The 12,460-nt window shown below is 34.9% G+C and overlaps 1 protein-coding gene across 1 annotated transcript in view; it reads left to right on the top strand.

Moving 5' to 3' along the window:
• The first annotated feature begins 5,046 nt into the window (after nucleotides 1-5,046).
• GTF2A1 (general transcription factor IIA subunit 1) overlaps nucleotides 5,047-12,460 on the top strand; it is a 39,022-nt gene continuing 31,608 nt past the window's right edge. Inside the window, exon 1 of the mRNA XM_044664985.1 lies at nucleotides 5,047-5,132. Within this exon, the coding sequence (XP_044520920.1) occupies nucleotides 5,052-5,132 (81 nt within the window). The 5' untranslated portion in view covers nucleotides 5,047-5,051. The remainder of the gene's footprint in view (nucleotides 5,133-12,460) is intronic.

Genomic DNA, 12,460 nt, shown 5'->3' with positions numbered 1-12,460 from the left:
GGATGGGAAGGTGCTTTTCGGTCCTACGTCACCAGCTCTCCATTTAAACACCAGATCAGGCTTTAAATAGTGAGAGCTGCGGAGAGCGAGGCTGGGAGGTGCATGCTCCGGAGTGAGAAACTGATTCGTGCACAGCACAGTGTTTTTTTCTGGGTGGCCTCTACTTGTACTTTAATTCTGCAGCTTTTGGGTCCACTCTCTATTGCTTGTCGACTCTGGCTTTTGCTGCAGTAACTTATTTTTCTCTCTGCCATCTAAACAATAGGAGTTTGGTATTTCTTGATGACTTTTGTGTTATTTTTTTGAAAGAAGAAAAAAAATAAGAGTCCACTCTTCCTTCCCCTTCCAGTACCCCAAGTTTTTCCAAAGTATTTGGATGTGAGAAATAGTCTACATTTCTTATAACTTATTAAGTCCAGTACTGAGTATTTTAGTGCTTTTGGTTACAGATGACTTTAAAACATTTAAAAAATTTAGAAAGCTCTCAATTGTTTACTGAAAAAAATTAGGATTGTAAAACATGTAAAAATAGTATTTTGAAATGTGGAATAGATTGTAGGTTCCTATAGTAAATCTTAAATGTAATTTGCTTTTGATAACTTTTATTTAGGGAAAACAGTTTTCATTGTGAATAAAGAGGTACTTTAGAACACAAACATTGGATTAAAAAATAAACATCTGATCATTTAATTGATAATAACATTCTTTGTTAAACAAGCAGCTTCATCTTATTTTATATTGTTTATATAGTGTTTTTTAGGTAGATTTGTAAGCCTTATAGAATCTTAATATCACCACTACCCTCATAGTGGACCATATAGATATCTATTACTTTGTTTAATAGATGTGTGTATCAGCAATTCTGTATATAGAATTTTTGTTAACATAACCAATTATTCATATTTGAAGAATTGATTCAGAGGAACTCTGTAATAATAGTTGACAGTTACATAGCTACTTGTATTATTTCATTTGATCCTTACGTGAACATTGTCAGAAAGGAAGTATAATGAGGAAACTAAGGTCCAAGATTGCAGTGCCAGCAAGAGTTGGATGGATTTGAGGCTTGTGACCTGGAGACAAGATGACTTGGGTGGGAATCACACCGTTGCTTCTTAGTATATGACTACAATTAGCCCTTTCTTATCAGTAAAAAGAGAGTTGGACTACATAGTCTCTAAGGGATCTATGATCCAGTACAGCTGCCTCCCTTCTGTAGCAAATTATTTGGTAATGGAAATATTTACCCTCTAATTTATCCAGTTGTAAAATTTGGTTTTAAATATGTAGTTCCCATATAAGTAGGGTATAACTATATTTGCCTGAAGCAGTATGTTTGGTGCAGTCTGTAGCTTTCATTCAAATTGAATAGGAAATGTCTTTAGAAATGGTTTTTACTCAGAATGGTCTCTGAAGTACCTGAACACCAATATTTTTTAAACCTCATTAGCATATGAACAAAGGCAGCTAAGGCATTCCACATGTATATACTTTATGAAAATACAATTATTCCATTGCCCTCGAAAAAATGCAGGGTGCTAAGTTGAGTAGCATATTAGTATTAAATAGGTTACAGTTTCATTGGACAAATGTTCTAAAAAAAAAAAATACATTCATTAAATAGTATGTACCAAAACAGAGAAGTTTCTGATAGTAGTGAAGTTTTATACTGTAGAACTTTAAAAATTAAAACTACTTTCTAGATGTCTATAAATGCCTAGGTCTTTAAAAAGTTCTATATTAATTGGTTTATAATCAGAAAATTTAATATAGATGGGGAAATTATAATGATTTATAATTTAGCTATACTATAGCTCAGTAATTTCCTGACATAATCTTAGAAATAAAAGAACCTTGTTATGATAATATCCTTGGAGGATTTTATGGTAAAACCATCTGGGGGGGGGGCAAAGGAAGCTGGTATTTAAGAAATTAAATCCATTATATGTGGATAATATAGTAAGTAGAAAATGTTCCTGAGTTGTTTTTTTTTGAGGATGTATTATGTTGAGCCAATTTACATTCTTATCAAAGAAGTTTGTTTCTAGATCAAAGTTACCTTACCCTTTTTATTTATGAATTTACCAAACTTCTGAAGCCCATGGTCTTTTCAGAATGTTTGTAAATCCACAAAATATACAGGATTACAAAGGAAGCTAATGATATTGAAGGATAATTTTTAAAAAATTCAGACCCTAGGTTAATTTCTGTTCTAGGTGGCTTCTTGTGACCCAATAATATTGGTGGTTATACAATTAACGGGATTGCAAATGAGATCAAACTCCAGACCTTGGCACTATTGATTTCATGTTTTAGTCACTAACTTAATAAAAGTTAAAACAAGTTATTTTCAAAAGTGAACCTTTTAAGAAGTTTTCTTCTTTAAAGAGTTTTAAGAACAAACTCTTTGAAAACTGTAGAATATGTTCTGAGACAACTCAGTTTTACATATATAGAGCTAGAAGGGACCTTCAAGGTCACCTCATATTAGCTCCTTCATTTTACAAATGCCTTATTCAGTTTTATAGGGTCTTTGGTAACTGTGCCTATAAACTGTGGGAATAGTTGCTAGGCTGTATCTCCACATGAATTGCTTCCCAGGATGATGGCTGTGTGCAGTAGGCTAAAGCTTTGCTGTTTCCAAGGTTCCTGAATTCTTGATCCTGGGCTAACTCTTGTCAAGGGTCTGAGTGAGAGGAGATGATGGTAAAAGTGTGCTGGTTTGACTTGAATGGTATGTGCTATCTCCTGTTTTCTCCCTTTGGGTGCCTTGCTGCTTCATCCAGGCTGGCTCTCCTACCCTTCAGATTGGAGGTGATTGGAGATTACTGGCCTTTTTTCCCCCAGAAGTTGTTTCCTGGGATAATACTTCTGAGGACTTGTTATCTCAAGGAAGCTCTTCAAGAAAAGGAACTTTTTTTTTTTTTTTTTTTGGCCATTCTTTGTATGTCTGGAACATGATAGTGCTTAATAAATAAATGCTTATTGACCTCTACTTATCTGCCTTTTGGCAACTTGGTTGGCAGTTAATGGTGGTAAGGAAGGTGATTCTTTTTCCACAGTGGTTTCTCCCCTCAATTATCAGTGTTAGCCTGGAAGCAGACTTGATGGTTAGAGGATACTGCTATTCCTGAAGCTGTTTGGTTCAGGGTCCTAGGATATCTTTCTCAGGGTCTGAAGGCAGATGATTGTTAAAGTGTGGCTGTGGTTTGACTTATCTGGTACATGCTTCATTCTGTCTCTCCCTCAGGGTACCTTCCTTCTTTAGCTAGTTACCTTATTTTATGCTAGAGATAACTTCCCCCCCTCTATTTTGCAGATGGGAAAACTGAGGCACAAAGTTTTAAGTATAAGCTGGCAGTCAGGCATAACATCTCCAGGTTTAAAACTCAGTGTTCCACATCAGCCACTGTGATGGCTTTGGGCCATTGCTAGGTTTCGAGTTCATTCTATTTTGTGGTTTCTGAATGGAACTTCAGTGTGGATAAGTTTGATTCCATGGATTATTTTGGTACATTAAAGGTAATTTTAAATTCAGTGTAAATATTAAATGAAACTTACGAAACAGATGTTTTGTTTTAGAAATGAAATAAGTTCTTGATCATTTTTTGAGTTGTACATATTATCTTTGACTCATTTGAGTGCCTCATGTTCTGTGCCTGGAGATGCAAAAGAATGTAAAGCATAATTCTCATATGTTGTCCTTCAGAGTGAGTTGGGCCTTCTGGAATTTATATCTTTGGAGATATAAGACATAAGCATAATGAGTTGAAATGTGGGTTGCATATGTTTTATCTAATGGCTGGTAGACTATTTAATATTTCCTAGCTTTTTCCTTCATCTTTCAATCAAAATTTCATCAAAAATGATCTTTGAATGCTAAATGTCCATGATTCTATATATCTTGTTCATATAATAGGTAAAGGGCAACTTGGGGTAGTGGATAGTGGCTTGCCTTAAAGCCAAAAAGATTTAGATTCAGGTCTCACTTCTGATACATCTTGGCTCTGACCCAGGGCAAATCACAAGCACTCCCATTGCTGTAGATAACTCATCAGAGTAAGTTTCAGAGCAGCTACTGCCCTATATTGGTAGAGAGGGTTTCTTTACCTTGGAGTACACTACATCCCCAGGTCTGAATCTCCATTCTTGTTCCTATCCTTACACAGAACATTAGAATTGTCATCTATCCCCAGGATTTGGCTTCTCATATATTGGGACATTTTGGGGGACAATATTGATGCTCTTCTCTGATTTTAATACTGTGTGCCCCTCATATCCCTCTCCTTCAAGTAAAAAGAAAGTGGGTTTGATTCTTGGGGTGTGAGACATATTCTCTAAATAAGAAGGGAATAAAGACTAACTTGAAAGTCATTGTGGGTGAAAGGGAAGAGAGTAAGGTGGTAAGAGCGGGAATACAAACTGAGAAGACAGATGGGGTGGCTGTGAGTAGTTTGTTTAATGCTAACCAGAAACAGGAGTCAAGTGGTTATTTAGCAGAATCGACTTTTATAGGATGTTGTTCTAAAACCCAGAGGTTAAACTAAAGGCAGAGGTTGGCATGAAGCTTTGGAAAGTTGCAAGTTTGGTGGGGGAGGGAGGAGAAAGTATCAAAGTAAAGTAAAATAGTATTAGAAACCAAATCTTGAGCAAACTACAAATATGTTGTTGAACACCAGTCATAGTAGTTGGCATTGGGGTGCTAGAATTTTTAGTGTTAGTTTGTATTGATATGAAAATTCCTTACATATCAATGAATAATGAATTATTCCAATTTTACTCTTACATATTCCTTAGAAGGTTACTTTCCTGAAGGAGTTAGTAAATAAATAACCTGTGGACTGACCTAGAATTAGCTCATTATACTAGAAATATTAGTTGTTTTCAGATAATCAGTGACATCCAACCCTTCAATCTTTTTTGGTAATGCTTCCCGGAGTAATTAGATATTTTGTAAAATGACAACTGCATTAAAATTCAGTATATATATGTATATATATAGTCTTCAACAACTTCTTTTTTCTTTATAGCCCAAATTATATAGATCTGTGATGGAAGATGTCCTCAATGATGTCAGAGAAGTTTTTCTGGATGATGGAGTAGATGAACAAGTACTTATGGAATTAAAAACAGTGAGTCATCATATGTTCAAAAACATAATCACACCATTGCTTGCTAAACATGTTAGACAAATTTTTACATTCTTATAGGAGGGAACTGCTATAACTGTTAAAGTAATAATCTTCTCAAAAATAATTTTAAAAATTGCTTTAATTTTCTGAATCTTAGATTGACATTAAGGTGTGTTAAGATGTTATAGTTTGAATAACATCTCATAATTTTGATAGGATTTCTGATTTTTAACTTAACTCCTAAGGTTTTATGAAGGCCAAGAGATAGGTTTTTCATGTCTCTGGTCAGGTGAATAGCTCTAAAGTGAAGATTGTGATTATACCTGGGCATTTTCTTAGGTTTGGACAAGTAATATTGGTATATTTTCATTCAGTATTTATATATTCCTACTGATTGGTAAGGTGACATGATAGCAAATGTGATTTTTTGGGGGTAATATTATTATACTTCAAGTATTCTTAAGTTCTTAGCTAACTGGTGAATGAAGATGTTCTATTATATAAAATATGAACATAAAACGACCATCTGTACCTTATCTTTATCTTGATGTACTGTATAACAGTTCAGTTCAGTAAACAAATTCAGTATCTATTTTGTTCAGTGCACATAGTACTAGATGTTGCAGGAGGTACAAAAACAATTGACATTGGTAACTGCCCATGTCTGTTATGTAGCAAGTAAGATAGAAAGTCTGTAATTATTTTTTTCCCATAAGACAGATCTTATTTTTATGTGGCAGTAAAATTTGTGTCAGTCAACAAGCATTTAAGTATCTACCATGTACTAGGAAGTGCTAGGTATACAAAGAATGAAAGGATACCTTCTCTTAAGGAACTTGTGCCCTATCAAATGAGATAATAGTAAAGTGCTTAGTGTAGCATCTGGCATAGTCAGTGCTATATAAATGTTAGCTCTTATTGTTGTTGTTACTATCAAAAAAGACCATATGAATTTATATAAGCATATATAAAATAAAAACAAAGAGAATGAGTACAAATAAATACAAGGTAGTTTGGGAGGTTACCAGCTGTTGGAGGAATCAGAAAAGACCTCATGTGGAAGATTGTGCTTGAACTCCATCTTGAAAAAGGGAGAATTCCTACTGGTCCTACGGTAAGGATTCTGAACTAGGCTATCAGTCACCTAACCAAAGATTTTAGCTTAACCAGAAGCTAGCCGTTTCTACCACATAATTCTCCCTCAACCTTTTCTCTCTACATTCAAAATCACCACTTTAATTCACACCTGTATCATCTATGCCTATCTTACTATAATAGCTTCTCAGCCTTAACTCCATGGACTCAAGTCCAACTTCCACAGAGTAGCTTAACCAGAAGAGGAGCAGTAGACCTAGTCTCATCCCGGGAGAAGCAGCATAAGAATATCACTGGAAGGGGCAGCTGGGTAGCTCAGTGGATTGAGAGCCAAGCCTAGAGACGGGAGGTCCTAGGTTCAAACCCGGCCTCAGACACTTCCCAGCTGTGTGACCCTGGGCAAGTCACTTGACCCCCATTGCCCACCCTTACCACTCTTCCACCAAGAAACCAATACACAGAAGTTAAGGGTTAAAAAAAAAAAAAAAAAAAGAATATCATTGGAGGACAGATAGGAGCTTTCTATCTCATGTGGCATCCCATCCTGCAGGATTCCTGTATTTGCTTTGTTTCCTCATTAATGTTTTGTTATATCTGCAGTAAAAGACTTCCTAAATTTATGGTGAGCAACAAATTGTTTTTTTGTGCTGTGTTTCATTAATTACTTGTACATTGAAATAATTATATCTTCTAGCTGATAATTGGAAGATAAACATGTCAAGGGGTTGGGGGGAGGGTGTCTTCTGAACTATATATTGTATAGTTTTAGGAGTCTGAGACCTGACCTATTAGTATGAGTTTGACTAGATTGGTGAGGTCTTCAGGGATAAATGTTGAGTAGTGTCTCTTAACAAAAAAGTCAAATAAGAGAAACTGAGTCCAAGCAAAACAGGAATAGGTTTATTGTAAGAGGGCTGGTCTTACAATAAAACTGGACTTCTGGTCAATACCAGAAGAACCCCAACCATTGTGAGAGGACTTTTTTTTATACCCAAAGAATTAGACAACCTTTTATATCAGTATAAAAATAATCCAAGACAATAGTTATATCCATTTAAAAATAGAGGCACACAGAAGTTCATTGGTTGGGGCAACTAGAAGATACTTCATATTGGTGGTAGAAGAAATCATTTGATGATGACTTAAAAGTTACTTGATTGACAAAGGGGAAGCAGCAGAGCTGGACTAGTGACCCAAATGACAATGATTAAATATATATTAATTCAGTCATACTTAATTCAACCTTAATACTTATACTAAAACAATCACAACAGGTCTACTAAAATCGTCAGTTATGCTAACATTAGTTGCCTATCTTAGAATTACAATTTGATTAACCTGATACTACTGCTAACATTAAAATCTAATCCTCATATAAGGGAGTAGGGATTTTCACGCTTACAGTGTACAGATCAGAGTGAAAACAAGCAATGGCAAATGTTCAGATATCACACAGATACTTTGTGACCTGGATAAAAATAGAATGGACGTATTTTAAATTCTTTAAATATTAGCTCCATTGTAGCAGTAGTGTTAATTCTTTGTATTATTATCATTTTTCACATCTTTTAGCTACATTTTATAGGTAATTTTTTAGACTTGAGTTTTTCCAAGTAACTTAATATTTAGTTCTCATAGCCTAATTCTCTTTATAACTTTCTGTTACAGCTTTTCATGAAGCCAAGGAATTTCCTATGCTTTAGTTGGACTAAATTTCTTATAGGATGAGAATTCATGTTTTAGACTATATTTCAATTATTGCTCTCCAAACAAATATCAGGCAATAAGCTTTTAAGGGCCTCTCTATGAGGATATAGACTTAAATGAAGCCTGTTTAAGAAATAGAACTATCTGTCCCTTTTTCCTTTTAGCCTAAAGCAGTGATGCTTGATGCTTCTTTCAAAATTGCCATTAATAACATTGATGTGTGTGTGTGTGTACGCGTGTGTGTGCAAGTGTGTGTGTTTGAGAACCTAGTATATTATTCTGATATAGAAATTACAGATATTTTAAAAAGTAATAAAAATTGCAATGTTATTTAACCTACATATTTATTTGTATATGTACTTGTTATTTCATCTTAAGGGATATAAATTCCTTGAGGGAAGAGATTATTTCATTTAAGTCCATATCCTCAGAGACTGAAAATACACTTTTGCACAGTGGTCAACTATTGATGTCTTCTTGTGTGCTATTGATGTCTTCTTGTGTAGTGCTCAAGTTTGAAGCCATCATACTCCCAGAACCACTGTCCAATATTGAGAGACCTTACTTGGATAGCTTCCATAGTCATCCTCTTCTTAGTTTTTGATTTTTTATTTCTAAAACTTAATTCTACTCCTTACTTCATTTTACCTCTTGATTTCCCTTTTCCTAGACCTCTTCCTCTCTAGTCAGGCTCATTTCCCCAATAACCCCTCATAGTACAATTAGATAAACTGATAAACTCATTGTAGCCCTGATCCACAAACATGCATTATTATAATAAGGCCCTTCTGGAGACAAGTAATTATTTTGTATTTCTAATTTAACATAGTTAAATTAAATAATGAAAATATATAAATCAATAAGGTTGGTATAATCTATCTAAAATTAGTCATATACGTTGTGGTGAAAATTTATTAGAGATACAAAAAGAAAGTCAAGTCTCCAAGCCAAAAAGAAATAGGTTTATTGAGAGAGGACTGGTTTCACAATAAAGCCAGACTCCTGTTAGCAACTGAAGACTTTGAGCCTTGTGAGCTGACTCCTTATATAGCACAATTTGATGCAGAATGTCATATATTACTGCAGTTATATATATATATACAGTGATCCCTCACCTATTGCGGATATTATGTTCCAGAGACCCCCGTGACAGGTGAAAATCCACGAAGTAGCGGGAGAGCAAACAGACCGATACTACAGTCACTGGGGTAATCAGTGCTCAGGATATAGGACACAGAGCTCTGATTGGTTGCCTTTGCACAAGTGGTAGTGGCATACTGCATTTCCATTATGTATAGTATTGTATTCATCTGCAAAATCTCACGATATAGTGAAAACTCTGAATACAGAATTAGATTTTTTTTTTTTTAAACCCGTGATACAGTGAGGTTGCATTAAGTGAACTGCAATATAGCAAGGGATGACTATATACCTCTTACTCCATGAGACTGAAGTCAGAAGTGAATATTCAGCAATACAAATATACATACAGGGTAAAGGAGTCAAGAGTGTAGAACAAGTATAAGACATGAGTAGTATGTATTATATAGCACATGTATACTGCATGCTGTGGAGGCCTTCTACAAAGGCCCTGGTGGCAGTTTTACAGAACTTAAAAAGCACAAAATATTTACAAAACAAGATAGGATATGTAAAATACCTACTGATCCTTAAATGTAATCGTGGGGTGGGATAGAGGATTTCACATTCCCAACATATACTTTAATTAAAAATATATTCCTTGGGGGCAGCTGGGTAGCTTAGTGGATTGAGAGTCAGGCCTGGAGACGGGAGGTCCTAGGTTCAAATATGACCTCAGACACTTCCCAGCTGTGTGACCCTGGGCAAGTCACTTGACCCCCATTGCCCACCCTTACCACTCTTCCACCTATGAGCCAATACACAGAAGTTAAGGGCTAAATATATATATTCCTTTAAAAAGTTTATTTGAGAGCGACTAGGAACCCCACAAAGGCCTTACATAGGTACCTTATTATGACAAAGAGTGGGCTATGGATTTTTGAATGTTATGTCAAGTGCATGTTGTGAAAGGTTTTGCCAAACTGAGAGGGCTTTGAATATGATCCTGGTGACAGCCTTTCTCTGAGGACCAACCTAGCTAATTATGCAAAGGCTTATCACTTGTTTCCACAAAAAAAGACAAAGTTACAAAATGGCCCACAACCTATACAACTTTATTCATTATTTGTAACAAAAGTAGTAGGATCAAAGAAGGGGGGACAGACAGCTGAGAATTATGCAATTCTTTAGTTGTCTACAAACATTAATTTAACTTTTGTTATTCAATGTGAGATTTTTCACCTAATGACCAAGGTGTTGATATACTATTTGAAGAACCAAATCACGGTTTATACTGATTTTTTTTTTTTTTACAAAGCCATAACATAATTTATGTTTAAATGGAAGAATAGCTTACAGGCTATCCTCAGAGGTGAATGAAATATTTGGCAGAGTTTGGTTAGTACTGTACCCAAAAACAATAAGAAATATTGCTTATTTTGCATTTCATATGTGAGTAAGCAAACAGACTACCCTGAGGTTAAATAGCAGATTATATGTCCACATTGCAGCAACAGATGAATTAAGTAGCAAAGATCTAGGAAGAACTTAACTTCCTCTAAATTAAGCCATATTGGGGGCAGCTGAGTAGCTCAGTGAATTGAGAGCCAGGCCTAGAGCTGGGAGGTCTTTGGTTCAAATCTGGCCTTAGACACTTCTTAGCTATGTGACCCTGGGCAAATCACTTAACCCTCATTCCCTAGCCCTTATCACTCTTCTGCCTTGGAACCAATACATAGTATTGATTCTAAGATAGAAGGTAAGGGTTTCAAAAATAAATAAATTAAGCCATATTTACCTTAATATTTGCTAGTTCCAGTGCAAAGGTGGGTGTTGTATTTAGATGTGGTGGATATAACATTATAATTTTAAATAATTGGTTCCTGATAAGTGGAAGTCATTTCCAAACAAGTTTCTTTGTAGGCTAATTATTTAGCATTGAAAAACAAGATAAAAATCAAATGTTATATATTCTATATGACTATAGCAGTTTTGACAAACCTCATTTTTAAAAAGATGTCGACGTTATAGTATTACCAAAATTAAATTGCCAAAAGTAAAGACATTGACTCTATCACTAGTTTTTTTTTTTTTTTTTTTTTTTAGACCCTTACCTTCTCTCTTGGAGTCAATACTGTGTATTGGCTCCAAGGCAGAAGAGTGGTAAGGGTAGGCAATGGGGGTCAAGTGACTTGCCCAGGGTCACACAGCTGAGAAGTGGCTGAGGCCAGATTTGAACCTAGGACCTCCCGTCTCTAGGCCTGACTCTCATTCCACTGAGCTACCCAGCTGCCCCCCTATCACTAGTTTTTGAAAAAATTTATATTACATAAATGATTTATATTACATAAATTGAAACTATCTCACAATTAGTTCTTTTCTTTAATGTTTATGAAAATATTTTATTTAATGTTAAGTATATAATAAGAACTTTTTTAAAAAGGAAAGGTAGTCAACAAGAAAAAAAAAACCCAGAGCTACTAAACATATCTTTTCTTCTCTATCAAGGGAATATAAAAACTGGTAAAGATTGAACAAATAGTTTAAGAGGGAATTGAAGGCTCTGGAGAAGTGTTTTCTTTTCACCTCCTCACCTAAACTACTTTGAATACATTCAAATGATGCAAAGTAGTTGTCACAACAAGTCGACCAAAACATCACAGAAATGATTTTATCCACCAAACACCACATCTTCTTGCCCAATAGAAAGACAGATATCAAAGGCAGTGTCCAAAGCTATAGAGGACAATAAAAGATTGAGTAGTGTCATTATTTTATTCATAGCTGGTTGAGGGTTAAACTGGTGTTTATATTCAATAAACATTACATGCTTACTAGATGTCAGGTATTGTGTACAGAGTTTGGCATAAGACCCAGTCAACTTAACCAGATCATTCTGAGAACATTTGTAGATGAAAGTAGATAGATGATATGAAACAGATTGGATCTTACTTCATATCTATAATTTTATTTTTGTCAATGAGAGTAGTGGCATATATTTAGAATTTAATTACCTTAGTAACCAGTGTACAAGGTATTTTAGCAAGTTCTCTTCTGTCATGTAAATTATTGAGGATTTTTTGTTGGATTGTTTCAGCCCAACATTCTCTTTGAATCTCAGTGTTTTCATCTGTTCTTTTAGCTATATCTCTAAATGACAATTTTGTATTTTGTCATTTGAAGTTTTGATGAAAACTTCGTCAAAACTATGTGGTATAGAAGGTAGACACTAATGACATGCCATGGACAAGTTTCTTCAGGTTGACACAAGTGACTCAATAGTCTTTTGGAACAGTTTAGCTAGTAACCAGTCTACTGTACTATTTTTACCTATTCCATATTTATCTGTCTCCTTCACAAGGAAATCATGTGAAATAATGTCAAAAGCTTTGCTGATTTATCTATTTATATGAAGATTATAACATTTCCCTGTCTGGTAACCCAGC

Source organism: Gracilinanus agilis, chromosome 2 (genome assembly GCF_016433145.1).
Source record: "Gracilinanus agilis isolate LMUSP501 chromosome 2, AgileGrace, whole genome shotgun sequence".
Taxonomy (NCBI): domain Eukaryota; kingdom Metazoa; phylum Chordata; class Mammalia; order Didelphimorphia; family Didelphidae; genus Gracilinanus; species Gracilinanus agilis.
The sequence above is the reverse complement of the archived record's forward strand: the minus strand, read 5'-3'. Positions and strand labels throughout refer to the sequence as shown.